Below are 17,769 nucleotides of genomic sequence, written 5' to 3' on the forward strand. Positions count from 1 at the left end.
CCAGACAATGGCCAAACACTCCTTCTCAATTGTAGACAACCCCCTTTCCCTAGATAACAGTTTCTTACTCAAATACACCACAGGGTGCAGCTGCTGATCCGACCCCTCCTGCAGCAGCACGGCTCCAATCCCAGTATCTGAGGCATCAGTCTGTACCACAAACGCCTTATGAAAATCAGGGGCCAATAAGATAGGCGCAGACATCAACTTCTCTTTTAACAGATCAAAAGCCTGCTGACAGGCAGAAGTCCACTGTACCTGCACTGGTCTTCGTTTCTGACACAAATCGGTAAGAGGGGTAGCTACGGCACTAAAATGGGGCACAAACCTACGGTAATACCCCGCAAGCCCCAAGAAGGACTGAACCTGTTTTTTAGTCCGGGGAATAGGCCAGTCCCGAATCGATTGAATCTTGGCCTCTAAGGGTTTGATGTTTCCTCCCCCCACTTGGTGCCCCAAGTACACTACCTCCCCTAAACCAAACTGGCACTTTGACGCTTTTATGGTCAAATTAGCCTGCTGAATCCTCTGTAAGACTTGCCGGATATGGTACAGATGATCCTCCCACGTCTGGGAGTAGATAGCCAAATCATCTAAATAGGCACAGGCAAAATTCCCCAATCCATCCAACAATCCATCCATTAATCTCATAAACGTGGCCGGTCCATTCTTTACCCCAAAAGGTAAGACTGTAAATTCAAATAGCCCCTTATGAGTCACAAAGGCCGATTTTTCCGCCGCCCCTTCGTCCAAAGGGACCTGCCAATATCCTTTGGTAAGGTCAAGAGTAGTAATAAACTTTGCCCCCCCCAGCTGCTCGATTAACGTATCCGTTCGGGGCATAGGATAGGGATCCAACTGGGTCAACTGATTGATCCTTCTGTAATCTATGCAGAAACGAACTCCCTGTCCTTGTGGTTTAGCCACCAGAACAACTGGGGAGGACCATGAACTTTGGGAGGGCCGAATCACCCCCAACTCCAACATCTCCTGTAGTTCTCTTTCAATATCGAGAGCATGCTGTCCTACCGCCCGATAGGGCAAGGACCGGATGGGGGGATGGTTCCCCGTGTAGATCGAATGCTTAGCCAAAGAAGTCCGCCCTGGGCGGTTTGAAAACAAAACCTGAAATTCCCCCAACACTTGCCTCAGCTCCATTTGCTGTGCGGCTGAAAGGGAGGGGGATAAGACCACACATTCCACCCCTTCAGGCCTCTGACATTCTTCCAACAAATCCACAGGTCCCTCCACCTCCCCCTTTAAACCAAATACAAAATCATGTCGATCAACATACAGCTTTAGCATATTTACATGAAACACCTTAGGCTGTCGAGTTGTTCCCGGATAAGTCAACAAATAATTCACATCCCCCAACCGCTGTTTGACCACTAGAGGGCCTTCCCACTTCACCGACAGTTTGTCCGGTTTCACGGGCTTAAGAACCAACACCTGGTCGCCGGGCTGGAAGGTACGGGTTCGGGCAGCCCGATCATACCACACCTTCTGGTTCCGTTGGGCACCTTCCAAGTTCTTCTGCGCCACCCCCCGAATAGTTCGTAGTAGGCTCTGAAGTCGTTGCATAAAGCCCACCACCGACTGAGGGCTGCCTTCCACCTTCCCCTCCCATTCCTCCCGTAGGAGGGTAAGGGGGCTCCGTACCCGCCTCCCGAACATTAACTCATTCGGGGCAAACCCGACACTCTCCTGAATCGCATCGTTATAAGCAAAAATTAGCATGGGGAGTCCTTGATCCCAATCCGTAGGATGTTTTACAGCAAACGCCCTCACCATCTTTCCCAAAGTCTGATTGAACCTCTCAACCAACCCATTAGTTTGGTGATGGTAAGGGACAGAAAAAACATGCTCCACACCGCCCAGGTCCCACATCTTCTGCAGCAGCTGGGAAACAAACCCGGGGCCCCGATCCGAAAGGACAGCCCGCGGCATTCCTAGACGGGAACAGACAGACAGCAGGGTTTTAGCCAAAGCATCAGCAGTAATAGATCTTAAAGCAATTGCCTCCGCATATCGCGTTGAGAAATCGATAATAGTCAGAATGAATCTCTTCCCGGTTCGGGTAGGAGGGGAGAATGGCCCCATCACATCCAATCCAATCCGCTCGAAAGGGGTCTCTACAGTCGGCAAAGGGTGCAGGGGCGCCTTCGGGTGATCTCGATTAAACCCCACCCGCTGGCAGGTATCACAGGAACGGCAGAAATCTTTAACAGCTTGAGCAATAGTAGGCCAGTAGAAGTCCCTGGAAACCCGATCCCGGGTCTTTTTCACGCCCAGATGTCCCCCCCACGCCGTGGCATGGGCCAACTGCAGCACTGTCTGCCGAACCCCCTGAGGGACGACCAACTGGCGCTGCAGGGTCCATCGCTGTCCAACCCCTTTTGGGGCAAATTCACGATACAAAACTCCCTTCTGCCAGTAAAACCGCGTGGCATGTTGAGGTGTAACAGCAGCAATGCCCCGTTCCGCCTCCTCCCGACACCCAGCCAGGGACGGATCACTCCTTTGGGCATCACGGATAGCTTCTTCGGAGCCCCACTCCCCCTGCCCGAAGGTATCTTCGCCTGGCGCTAACGTAGGCGATGGAGGGGGTTCCAATGATTCAGGGAAAAGTTGATCCAGATCTTGATCCCCTATACTGGGTGCTCCAGCATCTTCTTTCTCTCCACGCCCAGGGACTTTCTGTGTTCCCTGCTCCACCGGCCGTTGGTGCGTTTGACTTCGAGTAACAACCCCCACCTTGGCAGCCAAGTAGGCCAAATCATTCCCTAACAGAACGGGCCACAAGGAGTTCCGATGTACCAAAAAAGTCATTTGCCCTTTCCACCCTTCATACTCCACAGGAATCCTGGCCAGTGGTAAGGAAACTGGGGGAGAACTATAAGGGGTAACTGTATACTTCTGCCCCGGGAGCATCTGATCCGGCCGAACCAATTTCTGATCAATAGCAGAAAGGGAAGCGCCAGTATCACGCCACCCCCACCGCACAGTCCCATTGATCTTGATAGACTTACAAAAATGTAGCTGACTCCACTCCACCTGCCCCGGCTGGATCAGCCCCATTGTCGCCTCCTCAGAGCCAGATGGTCTCTCTCTCGGGGAAGGAGCGTGGACTCTGCCCACCTTAGGGGCGGCAAGGTTCTCCCCCAGTCTCCGGGCTGTCAACTTGGGACAATCCCTCTTCAGATGGCCTTCTTCTTTACAATAGAAGCAACCGGAGATCACAAGCGTAGATGTTGCTCTTGGGGGGTCCTCTTTCCCTCGCCGCTCACCCCGAGGCGGCCAACCTGGGCCAGCAGCCCCATTCTTCCCTCCACTCGCCGGTGACGCCATTGGCACGGCTCCACTTCCTCCTCGCTTGGGCAGGCTGGCTCGTCCCGCCTCCTTCCGCCGGTACACCCCCATCTGATCTGCTAGCAGGGCAGCATCCCGCAAAGTAGTGGGGCGATGGTCACTCACCAACGCAGCCAAATCCTCTGGGAGGGCGGCATAAAATTGTTCCATGTTCAGTACCTCCGCCATAGGAGCAAGAGGGACAAACTTCGCAGCCGCCGCCCATTGTTCCATCGCTCTTGTAATCCGATCCGCCAGCGACACACAAGTCTCTTTCGGCTCCAATCTAATAGCTCGATATTTCTGACGGCAGCTCTCTGCCGAGAGGGCGAAGCGTTGGCGGACAGTTTCCTTAAATTTCTCATAGTCCTGAGCATCCTGCTTCGGGATAGTGCCCAACACATCCGCCAGTTCCCCACTTACTTGGGCCCGCAGCACCGCCATCCGCTGCGTCAGCGGCACCCTCTGATCATCACACGCCGTCTCAAACAGGGAAAAGAAAGAGAACATATCTTGTCCTGACCGGAAAGTGGGGAACAGCTTTTGATTAACCGACACAGCCCCCCGGCTCCTCTCACTTTCCTCCAACTGGAGCTGCAATGCCCTCATTTGCAACTGCATAGCCACCATTTGTTGGTGCTGGAACTCCTCCTGCCGTCGTTGCCTCCGCCGTTCCCGGCGGCGATATTCCGCGGCCCTCCACGACTCCTCCAGGTCGCTTCCGCTATCCGTATCCAAGAGGCTCTGCTCCACATTCGGGTCGGCATCCTCCACTCGCCTCAACCCTTGCCCCACCACACCAGCCTCGGACGGCGGCACCGACGACAACGGGCTCCCTGCCGTCTCCGCCAACGTTATCAGCAAACCTTCTGGTGCGCTTAAACTCGCAGCCGGAACAGGCCTCCCTATATTCCCAGGCTCACTCATGGCAGCCTGCTTTTTAGCCAACTTTAACTGCGTCTGGTTTTCCAAAATTTCCTATTCCCCCACACACACACCACTTTTATTCCAAAAAATACTGGCTCTTTTATCCCACAGCTTGCCACCATGTAATGGAAGTCCGAGTTAATCAGTCCTTCCTCAGGGTCTCTTCCCCGCTTGCTTGCACCCAAAGAACCAGTACTCCCTTGGAATAAAACACACCAACACCCGAAGTAGCCAAAATAAAAGGTTTATTTTTAAAAAGACAGCTATTAGATAGGCACTAGGTCAGTAACAGATATAAACAAGTACATAGAACAGAACATAAGAGGGAATGGGGGTAGGGAATGGATAAAACAAATACAAGTCAGGCAAAACCACCCATAAATCCATTCATACAAGAACCGACAGTCAGTCCACTAAATTTCCCCTTCCCTGGTCAAACCGACCAACTTGCCTTTAGAAAAAACCAGCTCACAGCCAAAGTACGGCTTCCTAACGCTCTCCCAGTCCCCTAACCGGGCAACCGTAGACATCCATAGCCTCAGGGCTAAAGACCAACCCCCAGCTTAATCCCATTAGCTTTTATCTGTTTGTCTCCTAATGAGGGAGTCGGTCCTTTCTTCCCACACAAAGCCCAATTAGCCTAGGCAGGAGATAGCCTCCAGGTGTGAAGCCTCAGCCTAACCTCAGTAAATTTAACTCCCACTTTCCCAATCCTTCACATCATTTTTTTAAAATTAGGTTGGAAATAAAAGGGGTCTCTGACTAGACGTATATATTTCTTAGAAAGGGATCTGAGGAGACTCAGTAGTTAAAGTAGCTGCTTCCTTTGACTTCATTTTACATAAGCAATAATGCCATATTGGGCATAACAACCAGTTAAAAAAATGGGTGTTGTGAGGCAGGGCAGGAAGTGGAAAAGTGCAGAAAAGAGAAATTCAGTGATCAGGGGGCTGGAGCATCTCCCCTATGAGGGAAGGATACAGCAGTTGGGATTCTTCAGCTTTGAAAAAAGGAGGCTGAGGGGAGACTTGATAGAAGTGTACAAAATCATGCCCGGTGTGGATAGGGAGAAATTTTTCTCCCTCTCCCATAATACTAGGACACAGGGTCATCTCATGAAGCTGATTGATGGGAAATTCAGGACAGATAAAAGGAAGGGCTTCTCCACACAGCGCATAGTTAAATTATGGAATCCACTACCACAAGATGTAGTGATGGCCACCAATTTGGATGGCTTTAAAAGGGGGTTGGATAAATTCCTGGAGGAGGAGGATATTGATGGCTACTAGTTCTGATGGCTAAGTGCAGTAAGTTTCCAGTATGTTGGGAACATGGTTGGGATGGTGCTGTTGCACCCGTGCCCTGCTTGTGGGACCCTGGTCGACAGCTGATTTACCACTATGTGAACAGAGTGCTGGACTAGATGGACCCTCGGTCTGATCCATCATGGCTCTCCTTATGTTGTTATGTTCTTATGAGGTGTTGTAGAGAGGTAGTTGCTTAAACTTGAATCAACAGTGGGAGAAGAACTGGGGACTTGGAAATAGCAGCTGAGATCTGGAAAATAGAGCATCCAAGGAATTTCCCCCCTTTTTCTCCCCCACCATCCTATCATCATGGATAAGCCCATGGATCTCATGCTACAGGGCAGTAAAGGTTGATATTTTGGGGCACAAATTTTGGCCCTTGTGTAAATTTATGAACAAACGAACTGAATATATTGTGCATTAATCTGGTGTCTACACGGAGCAGGCATACTTAGTATCTGTCTCTCCTTGCAGGGATGGAGCAGTTTTACAACTGGAGCAAGCAAGTTTGCTTCCGCAGCTAAAGAGGGTGTAAGTAATTCAGCAAATGAAGCCATTCCACTTAAACTCTGTTTTTGTTTGTTCGTTGTTTCCAGGCAGAAACCTCGGCCACGTGCACACACACACACACACACACACACACACACACACACGCACGCATATAAAGTGATGGGTATTGGGTGGTTTCTTCATTTGATTTGATTTAACCAAGAATGAATTTAGATTATTTATTAACCACTTATTCACATGACGATAATTTTATCACCTAACAGCATTTGGTTGATCTATGCCACATACAAGATTTATAGCAGTAGCACTTAAAATGTTAAATTACGAACTAGCAGTGCAATATCTTCTAAATATGCTGTTGCTCTCCAATCGGTACTGTTTAATAATAATGATGATGATGTAATAGTAATTGCATGGCTATTAGCTTAGCTTGTGTTGCTTCAGTTTTGCATGTTTGGGTTCTCAAATAAAAATAAAATAAAATTCTTACAGCTGTTTCTTTAAAATTCTATCATGCTTCAGGGAACATCTTGTTTAAGCAGGGGGTTGGACTCGATGGCCTTGTAGCCCCATTCCATAGAAATACTGTTCTATGATCCTGATCAAATACATAAAATTAATTAAAAGAGCATTTAAAACCAATACAAAATAACAATCAACACATCTTTAAAAATTCTTAGGTTTCAAATTCATCTGGGTAGGCCTGCCGGAAAAGGCTAATCTTTAAAGCAGTCTTAAATTCAAAGAGACAGTTATGTTGACGAATCTCCTCCGGCAGGCCATTGCACAGTCTGGGGGCAACAGAACAAAAGCTCCTCTGAGTAACAGCCTAGTTTTGGCTGACTGAAGTAAGTTCTCCCCAGAGGACCTGAGTGTGCAGGGAAGATTGTATGGGAGAAGGTGATCCCGCAGGTAACCTGGACCCAAACCATGAAGGGCTTTAAAGGTAATGACCAACACTTTGTACTTCGCCCGGAAATAAAATATGGCAGCCAGTGGAGTGATTTTAATGTTGGTGTAATATGGTCACCCCTACATGTACCAGTGACCAACCTGGCTGCCATATTTTGAACTAATTGAAGTTTCCGGACTAGGCGCAAAGGTAGTCCTATGTACAGTGCATTGCAGAAGTGGAGCCTTGAGGTTACCAGCCTGTGCACAACCGTCTTTAGGTTTTCTGACTCTAGAAAGGGGTGCAGCTGGCGTATCAGCCGAAGCTGATAGTAGGCACTCCTGGCTGTCGCATCTATCTGGGCTGTCTTTTGGAGCGACGGATCCGGGAGCACCCCCAAGCTGCGAACGCAGCCTTTCAGGGGGAGTGTAGCCCCATCCAGAACTGGTTGACACACCTCCAAACCCAGATTGCTTACAGCAGCAAAGAATGATTGGATGGATAGACTTAGGAGCCGCCAATCTGTGTGCATAGTGTTTAGTGTGCCTTACAGTTGTTGAAATTTCCTTTGGACGGCAGGAGTTATGAACAATTTTGAGAAGCGTGAGGGGGGAATAAGAGATCGAAACTCAACCATTTGTGCTTCTGTCAACAGGCTACCAAATTTGGATCTCAAGCAACTCAAAAGGTGATTATCTCAAGTTGTTCTGTTCTGTGGCTAACCCAACACTAAAAATCTTCACTGGCTCTCTTTTCCTCAGCAGTTTGAATTCTCTTGGAATATTTGCAATCTCCTGGACCTTCTCGGAGAAACTGCATATTAGGTTCCCGTTTCAGAGGTATTGTGACCAAACCATCATGTACTCACTTTAGTTAGGAAGGAGATGATAGATGTTTTGAAGCATACTTGAGAACAAAGGATTAATCGATTGGCTCTTCAGGTGTTTAGTTAGCGGTTTGCTGCCATGTTGTAGAATATCTGCAACTTGATAGTGGGAATCCACTCTGCAAATCCGTAAAACTCATCATTTGTGCATTTAGCCCCGGCATGCTGTTGGAGCATATTAAGAAATAGCAGTAGACCTGTGCAGTCAAGTGTGTGTCTTTCCAGACCACTGCCTTCCTTTATTTTAATGGAGGATGTTGTGTCAAAGAATTAAATTGAATTAGTTCTGTGTTCTCTTTTGTACCAAATGATTTGTGCACATTTTGCATTTTACCCCATGACTGCTGAATTTACTTCTGAGCCATATCTAGCCTTTCTCCTAAGGGAGGGGTGCAAAGTAATTGATGAGAGGTAAATAAATCTACAGGGGAGAAGTCTTATCGAGGGCAACGTAATAATGGATAGCAGCTTTTCCAGGTAAAGTAATGTACCCTGTAGTTATCGTTGCAGAAAAGTCAAGTCCATACAAACCCAAAATATTGCTTCTTCTTGCTATCATTACACAATAGTCCGTGAGCCTGAACTGCTTCCTGATCTGTGCACTATTTGCATAGATCATTACTTGGTGCTAGTTAATACTATACCAGAGTCCCTGTGGGCATGTGTGACTGCCATAGAGTCACAGCTCCGAGGTGCTCAGATGATGGTGCCGTTTATTTATATTTATTTATTTGATTTGTACCCCACTTTCCTACCAAGAAAAATGGCACTCAAGGTAGCTTACAATCATAAAAAAAAACCTTGATTAAAACAATAATAAAATGCATTAAAACACAATTAGAAACACAACATTTGCAGTACCTGACTTGTCCACATGTGGGTAGTACCTATGGATGCCTCATGATTGTCTGTTTGTGGAGGCCTTTCTTCAAGCCATCATAGTTGTGGGGGATTCTTGCATAATTCCCATCTAGAGCAGCTGGTTCATACAGGTAACATCTGTGTTAAGAGTACCTCCTAAACAAAGTTTTGGGGTTCTTTGCGGTCTGTATCTAGTATTAGGTGCCTGCCGGTGTCCAGTGAGAATAATTCATGTTTAATTGTAGCCATCTTCCAGGCTAAAATTTTGTGTGTCTTCAAAGAAAAATGCAGTAAATATTCCTTGGCAGGTCTTAAGCCTCTGTCTGACTATTAAGCTTGCAGATATTTACCCCTTAGGTAGAATAGGGCAACTTTGATTTCACCTTGATTTTCCTTTGCTGCCTCCACACAGAAGTCACAGTTACTTACTTGAAACCTTGTTGAATGTCATATTAGTATCAAGATGCATATTTATTCAGAGCACTACACATAAATGAACTAATCAGCTCTACTGACAAGCCACTTCAGCACCATTGCTTTTCATATATGACAGCAAATTCCCCCAATTAGTAATGGAGTTGTTGCTGCCTTGTTTGTGCTTACAGTCTGGCTTAACTCTCAGCCTTGACTCACATATTTAATTTGGCAATTCAGTTTGGCATGTTCAACAACAAACTCAGCATTTCTCTTGTCAGTAAGGCACTGGTGTAGGAATAAATATGATTTCTTGCCTAGAAAGAAAAAAAAAAGAGTGCTTTAGATCTTTTGCTAAACGCTGCTTCTTCTACCTCCTTTGCTCTCTTCTCTTGTGCTGCCTGGGTGTAAAGTTTTGGGGCCACAAACAGCAGGCAGAGCCGGTAAAGCCCTCTATTCTCATGCATGGGCGCTTTGTTACTGTGCTGAATTCGTACATTTTGCTGCTAGCTGTCTTTTCCTTTCACTTCTTTTCCCCCCCACACACTTTGAAATCAAGTCATTTTTGTTGAACGGTGTTGTCTACATTTTTCTGTAATGTCTCCTTCAGCTTGTTTAAAATAGGCTGCATCAAGCAAAAAAATCCCTAGGTCTATATTCCAATCCATCCTATTCTGTAAATGTTTATGTCAAGGATTCATTTGCTGTGTGTATGGCGGGCTTATGGGGGAGGTTGGGGATTCGCTCGGGAATAAGGTATGGTTAGAAATACTTTTGCATTAGGGAAACATTTGGAATTGGAGTCAGTAATAAACGGTCCACAGAAGGTTTCGTTAATGGGAGAAAAGGGTTTGCAACATTCAGTCACAGGTCTGTCAAATATCAGTGCTCTCCCTCTTTCACAGGGGTCAGTATCCATGAGAAATTTTAAAAATCCATAGGCCAAGGATTTGCCAGTTTCACCTAAAGCAGAATAAATTGCACATATTCTATAAATTATGCAGATTTTTGAGCGAATAAGACAAGGTCATTGATGAGATGGACTTGTTTAGATTCTGAATGTTCGCAGTATCCCATGGCAACAGTTAACGGATGCCAGCCATGGTAGTCCAATACCAGCTGCAAAATGCTGCAGTGTTAGAACACATGAGGTTCTGGGATATTAGGCGACAACTAATGCTGTGAGGACAGAGAAATGCGATGCTGGATCAGACCAAGGTCTTTCTACTCCAGCATTCCATTCACACACTGGCCGACCAGTTGCCTGTGGGAAAGTAGGACGTGAGTAAAATAGCACCTTCTATATACTGCCTCTGATACTGAAGGTATATAGCCATCAGAACTAGTAGCCGTTGATGCCTTACCCTGCTTGGAAGTTCTTTCAACTTTGCCTCTCTTAGGAGTCTTGAGTAGCTACTTCCTTATCATTCTCCCCCCTAAGGAGCAGAAATGTGCATCTTAATATGTTTTTCAGCATACAACTCACCACCGTAAAAATAAAAAGGAATATACAGTGCAACGCTTCCTCCCCAAACCACTTCATAAGAGAGAGCATGTAACTCTTTGGAATAAGAAAGAATAGAAAGGAGAAATTAATGGTGTCCTCCCTAAATACTCAATATCTACTAAGGAATGTTAACAAGAATATATGTTGTTTTTGGAAACAAATGAAAAGTGAGAGGGCAAAGATTTCTTCTTGGTCTTTGTGTAGTAGCTGAAGGGACCATAGGTCATCTGCTCTAGACCCTATCCTCAAGCTGGCCAATCTAGATCTGTGAAGCAGAAGGGAGTTCCACATGGGCCTTATTAAGAGAATGAAGCCAAAAGTGTATTTTCTCTCTCTCTCTTCATTTCTAGCCAATAATTCCTCCCCCCTTAAAAACTGCTCGGCACAACTTCATGCCACTAACACACTCTTTCTAGTTGTATTAGTTCCTATAGCTCTAGAAAAGGGGAGAGGAAACGTACGCTCCAGACAAATGGACCACATCTGAGATCTTAGAATACAGAATTGCAAGAGGGTTTATAGTTGTTCATTTATTTGGTCAAAAACATTGTGTGGCACTTCGTTACTGGGACATGGCAGGCCTTCTCCGTCTCTTCTAAGATAGTAGTTCCATCGTTTCTTGAGATGGCTTGTGCAACTCAGCAAAGAGCATGATTCTTAAGTCGTGGAATAGTTTTTCGATGCAAGAGTAAATCTGCTGCATTTACTAGAAACAGGAATTCTTCTCAAACGGGGATTGCATTACTAGCTGTGCTTATTCTTTTGAAAAGATCACATTTGGGGACATGGTACTTCAGTGTAGTTGCCATCACCCATGGCTTCCCATGCTATTGCAGCAGTATAAGCTTCAACCCACATGATCTGAGCTATATTGTGTGCCTACATCTGAGTAATCACAGAGTATGAGCAAACCATTTGTGTGGAATTTCCTTACATATTACTGAAATAGTACGGGAACGAACCTATGCAGTGGCGGCAACTGTGCCCCTAATGTAACCTGTGATTTAGCAAGGATCCTTTCTTCTAGTCCAGCCTTCCTCAACCTGGGGCGCTCCAGATGTGTTGGACTGCATCTCCCAGAATGCCCCAGCCAGCTGGCTGGGGCATTCTGGGAGTTGTAGTCCAACACATCTGGAGCGCCCCAGGTTGAGGAAGGCTGTTCTACTCTGTCGCTAGCTGCAGGGGCTTGCTGAAAGAACCGGTTCAAGATACTGAACATTCCTGTTGTCTTGTATAATTCGGTGTATTTTTCTTTTCTTTTCTTTGTGACCTTGCATCTTGTGTGCTTTAAGCTCACTCTGTCGCTCATACCAGGCAAAGCTTAGAGCTCTTCTGTCCTACTTTGTGGGTTTTTTTTCCCTTTGAAAGCCTTCTGACTAATTTTGGTGGCATTACATGTTAGTTGTGTCCTATGAAGAAAAGTGTAACTGACTTTTTATTTTGCTTTTAATTAGGCTTCAGAGTTAGGTCAGACTTTAAATGAAAATGTTCTCAAACCTGCACAGGAAAAGGTAACTTTGGAAATGAATACACGACTTAACGGATTTTGAATGCGTTATCCTACTTACCCACATGAGCTTCTCCAGTGTGAATTGTATGGCTCCATAGTGTCAGTATAATTCCTCCCTGATACAATTGAAAAAGCCATCCCAGTTGGTGTTGTCAATGCCATATTCTGGTATTCACCCTTCAAGATACCTGCAGCCTGACTGGCTGATTCAAATCAGCGTAAAACTGATCTCCTTCCTAACTTCTTTCTCTGCTATACAGTCTAAGTGTCTCAAGCTATTTATTCACTACACATATATCCTGCTTTTCCTCCAAGGAACTCAGGGCGTCACACATGATTCCCTTCTCTCTTCCCCTCCCTCAGCCCAATTTTAATGCAACAACCTGAGAGGTAGATTAGGCTGTGAGATCATGACTGGCCCAAGGTCACCCAGTGAGCTTCATGTAGCAATCAGAATTTGAACCCGGGTCTCGCTGGTGCTAGTCTGACACTCTAATCGCTATACTGGCCACATTTTTGCTCACAAAGTCTCACATTTGTGACACTTTGCAAGAGTATAAGAAATCTACCCTTCTTTATAGTAAAACCATGATGTATACAAAAGGTTAATGTGATTAAGGTCATAGAATAGTAGAGTTGGAAGGGGCCTATAAGGCCATCGAGTCCAACCCCCTGATCAAATTAAAATGTGCTGTTGGTCACATAGTAAAGCCCTATGGCATGAGTTCACCATCTCAAAAGGGACATTGGAAAGTTCTTGTTTGAAAACATCCTTGTGTTGACATCTCCCTCTATGTGGAAAGCTTCCGCATCTCAGAGAAGGCTGGTATGAGCTTTTCACATAGAGGGGTGTTTGGACTCAGAGCATTCTTCAAACATGTGGTCCACCTTCTGCATTCCCACAAGTCACAAGGGGTGTTTTCAATCCATGGGCAAATGCCCTCTGGAGACACCCACCGTCTTGCTAAATTAGATGTAGAATAAATTATACTATTTTGGGTGTTCAAGGATTCAGGTCTGTACTGTGTGATAAGTCGCTTAACTTCTGAACTAAGGTAGATAAAGCCTTTTAGATGTTCTCAAACTTCTTTGAAAAGGCTATGAATGCTACGTAACATTCTATACAGAGTTGCACTTATGGTAAACCAAACCCTAGTTTATGCTACTAAGAATTGCCTCATTCATTTAATAAGCACACTTTATATGGAGTGCCTTGTGTTATTTGTTTCATGGGTGGTTAGTATGTTGGATCCAAAACCCTTTGCATCCCCCAAATTTCAGCAGTTTGTGGAGGCAGGTAACCTTTTAACTAGCGTTTTACTCTCCCTAACTCCATTGTCTTTGAAATGAAAGATTTGGTTTTGCTTGTAGTGTAACTAGCTTTTCTCACAGGCTGTCTTGTTCTATGCCTAACTGTGGACATCTTGATTTATGTAGGTGAAAGATGGAAAAATTTTGGATGACGTTTCCCAGGGAGTCTCACATTTGGCTTCCAAGGTATGAAGTGGCCTGCCTAGCAGCTAGGAGGCCATGAATTAAGCCAGTCTCCATATTCCTTTTGTTCATGGAAATCCGGCACAAGAGGCTACTTCAATAGAATAGTAGATTTGGAAGGAGCCTATCTGGCCATCGAGTCCAAACCCCTGCTCAATGCTGGAATCTACCTTAAAGCATCCCTGACAGATGGCTGTCCAGCTGCCTCTTGAAGGCCTCCAGTGTGGGAGAGCCCACTTCTCTTGCTTAAACACAACCTTAGCAAGCAGCTCTCTTCTCTTCTCCCCCACTCCCCCTTTCAGACCAAATTCACATGTTACTTTTAACATCCAAGTCACTGTGAAGTGATTTGATTGCATTGCAAATAGGTTTGAATATGACCTCATAGGGCATTCATTACTAGCCTAATGTGTGAATTGGACATTTTTTGGGGGGAACTTGTGTTCATCAATATCTAATAAAGGAGTATTTCAAAATAGTAAATGTGCCATTAATGTGACAATAATAATAACAACAACTCCTGTGTGATGCCAAAATGTGTTTGTGTCAAACAGGAGAGGAATGGAAATTTTAAGTGGGCCTTAACAAAGGCAGCACAGAAGCGTTATCGAACATAGCAATTAGTGATCCAGTTATTGGCCATAAAGCTTGAAAAGGAATATGGAAACAGCTTAAGTTGAATACAGATACTTCTAAACTTTGCTAATATATATGCCTTCCCCTCTTCTTCTGTTCTTGCTGCCATTGCTCAATAAAACCGGTAAGTGCTAATGCCTTCTCTTAGTTTTTTTGGTATTTTTCTGTTGAATGCTTTTATTTTTAAGTAGGTCTGATGTAACGTTGTCAGAAAAGAGGTAGAGGTATTTTTATAACGTTTTTTGGAGAATTTTTGTAGTATTAATGCTTCAATAGTTTTATTGTTTTTGAACTCAGTTCTCAAGAACACGTTGCATTCATCTGTTGCATTTTGTAGCGGTTGCCATCTTCATTTTTAATTTCCATCCTTGTGATGGCATGCAGCCTGAGTCTTTCAGCATAAGTGTTTTCAGGTTTTCCCTGCTTTGCTCAGGCTCTGGCAACTTTGCCTCAACAGCTCCTAGCTGAGTGTTGCCTAATTTGAAGAATTATGCTTTTGATGACTTTCCACCGTACTTTCCGTGATATGAACCTACAAAGGACAGCGTAGAGAGAAAATTTTACTCGCTGCCTTAACACACTAACCGAAGAATGCTGTTTCCTGTCAGATTCTCAGAAATATTAATACGTCTAGGAAAACTATTTCTCGTAAGGTCCCGCTGGGTTAAATTGGCTGATAATGAGCCATCTCTCTATATATGGAGGTCTGCTATTCTTCCTCCAGGCCTTAAGGGTCTTTAGTCATAGTGTATACACTAGACCTTTGTACTCTTCATTCTCTTTCTCTCACAGGTCCAGGGAGCGAGTAGCAAGGGATGGCGAGATGTCACTACTTTTTTTTCTGGAAAATCGGATGAGTCTTCTGAAAGGTATCCTGTCTGTCTGTTTGTACTAGCTGTGTATGCTCCTAAAGTCCCGTGTCTTGCATATCCTTTGTGCTGGCTGCTGTTGTGGCCAAAGGGCATTGGCATCCTTATCTTTCTTTTTAAACTGATCATACTGCAATTCAATGGGAGCAAGCACCTTTTCTCAAAAAATACCCTTTATTAGGGTTTTTTTCCTTTTTAATTCTGCCCCTTTGCAACCATTCGGAAGCAAATTGTGGCATTTTAAAGCCAACCATGAGTAGAACTTTGGAATAAGTAAACCGTGGACCCAGACCTAGTCAGAGTGGACATGGGGTCTTAGTCACATTAACTAAAATTCCATCAATTTTAGTGGATTTAAGTTTGGAGCGAATCCCATAAATGTAAACTAGCACCTCTACTCTTCAAAATCACACTTTCAAATCCCACCATCTTCAGCTTCATGCCATCATAGCCCCAGTCAATAAAATTCAAGAGAAACCCCAGATGAGGTCTTCCATGCCAAATCACCCTCCTCAAAGTTTCCCATTTATTATGCCAGAAGGATTTGCCTTATCACCTAAATAAACTACTCCCCTCCCCCACATAGACATACATCCCTCACTGTGGCTCTTATGTTTTCCATTAACCAATATTTATTTACTGTTTAAAAGATTATGTCCCATCTTTCCATTAGGCATCCCAGAATGTTTATTTCAAGCTCTATCTCCATTCCTACAGTAAAAGAGAAGAAATTTATTTTTTAAAGTATTTCCACTGTCACCTCATAATGGCTCTTGTGCAACAAATTGCTTCCTGTTGCATGGTGAAGCTTGTCTCGTATAACTCCCCCCGCTCTCTTGCATTTCTAAGCAGTCATTTCAATTTATATTTCCAGATTTGGCTCCAGTTGGAGCCTTGACTGGGTACAGTAAAGCAGGGGTCCCCAACCCCCGGTCCACGGACCGGTCCCGGTCCATGGCCTGTCAGGAACCGGGCTGCGCAGGTGAGCTGCTTTCACCCCCCCAACCCAGCGTACCTGGACGCGGGGCGCCATCTTGCCTGCCCAGCCGAAGCAAAGCCAGGAAGCTGGGGTGGGGTGGGGCGGCTTCGGAACGGGGTGCCCAGCCGGAAGCTGCTCTGGGAGAGCGACTTCCAGGCGCACCGTTCCGAAGCTGCCCACCAAAGCATACTGGCTTCGCTTTGACTGGGTGCCCACCCAGCCGAAACGAAGCCAGACACTGGAGTGGGGGGGAGGGCTTCCCAAAACCATCCCCTCAACCCCCCTCCCCCGGTCCGTGGAAAAATTGTCTTCCATGAAACCGGTCCCTGGTGCCAAAAAGGTTGGGGACCGCTGCAGTAAAGCCTTCTCCTGCCCCCCAACTTCCACATCTAAAGTGGAGATTAAATAGTATAGTAGAATAGAAAAGCCATGCTGGGATGAGACCGGAGATCCATCTGGTCCAGCATTCTGTTTTCACAGTGGCCAACCAGATGCCTATGGGAAGCCCACAAGCTGGACACGAGTGCAATAGTACCCTATATGCGTTCTCCAGCAACTGGTATTGAGAGAGATTCTGCCTCTTATATACCATCAGCCATGTCATCCTTCTGGGCTGGCTGACTGAGCTGGGTGTGGGCAGCAGTGTGCACATCATCACAGTGATCTCGCTCCTAATTGGATGGCCAGCTCCAGAAGGTGGTGCCTGAGGGATATTGTTCAGTCTCCTTGATTCTGCAATACAGGGTTCCATAAGGATCGGTTTTATCCCCATGATTTTCAACATCTACATGGGGTCATCTGGAGTTTTTGGAGTGCATTGACGTCAGTATGCTGATGACACACAGCTCTATTTCTCATCATCATTGTCATCCTCCGATGAGGCTATGGATATGCTAGATTGGTGCTTGGATGCAACAATAGACTAATTTTATTTATTTATTATTACAGTAGGGTGATTCTTCTGACCAAATAGGGGTGTTCAACCTGTTCTAAATGGGGTTGAATTTGCTCCTGAAGGAGCAGATTTGTAGCAGTCATCACTGTCACTTGAGGCTCACCTGGCTTCACTAGTCTGTGCTCTGGTAACCTAAGGGAAAGGAAAGGAAAGGAAAGGAAAGGAACCTCTCATGCAAGCACTGAGTCATTACTGACTCTTGGAGGGACGCCAGCTTTCGCTGACGTTTTCTTGGCAGGCCTTATAGCGGGGTGGTTTGCCGTTGCCTTCCCCAGCCGTTATTACTTTCCCCCCAGGTAACTGGGTACTCATTTTACCGACCTTGGGGGGATAGAAGGCTGAGTCGACCCGAGCCGGCTGCCTGAAACCAGCTTCCACTGGGATCAAACTCAGGCCGTGGGGAGAGTTTCAGCTGCAGAAACTGCTGTTTTACCGCTCTGCGCCACACGAGGCTCTCTCTGGTAACCTAACCTTACTGCAATGCACCCTTAAGTGGGACTGCACTTGAAGATGTTTCGGAAAGCTGCTGCTTGTGCTACACGTGGCAGCCAGATGATAGCAGGGACCATAATGTCTGAACGTATATAAGTGAAATAAACAAACAAACAAACAAACGTATAACACCAATTCTAGCCTAATTGCCTAGCTGCCTGTGTGTTTCTGAGCCCAAATCA

The 17,769-nt window shown here is 45.6% G+C and overlaps 1 protein-coding gene across 2 annotated transcripts in view; it reads left to right on the plus strand.

Annotated features, from left to right (window-relative positions):
• Positions 1-17,769, plus strand: part of ARFGAP1 (ADP ribosylation factor GTPase activating protein 1) — a 45,905-nt gene that overhangs the window by 23,751 nt on the left and 4,385 nt on the right. Inside the window, exons 8-13 of one of the 2 annotated variants that reach the window (XM_063147048.1) lie at positions 6,057-6,113; positions 7,640-7,672; positions 9,559-9,588; positions 12,107-12,163; positions 13,600-13,659; positions 15,085-15,161. In XM_063147048.1, the coding sequence (XP_063003118.1) occupies positions 6,057-6,113; positions 7,640-7,672; positions 9,559-9,588; positions 12,107-12,163; positions 13,600-13,659; positions 15,085-15,161 (314 nt within the window). The remainder of the gene's footprint in view (positions 1-6,056; positions 6,114-7,639; positions 7,673-9,558; positions 9,589-12,106; positions 12,164-13,599; positions 13,660-15,084; positions 15,162-17,769) is intronic. The other variant, XM_063147057.1, reaches the window with a different exon arrangement.

Source organism: Elgaria multicarinata, chromosome 1, assembly GCF_023053635.1.
Source record: "Elgaria multicarinata webbii isolate HBS135686 ecotype San Diego chromosome 1, rElgMul1.1.pri, whole genome shotgun sequence".
In the NCBI taxonomy this organism is placed as follows: domain Eukaryota; kingdom Metazoa; phylum Chordata; class Lepidosauria; order Squamata; family Anguidae; genus Elgaria; species Elgaria multicarinata.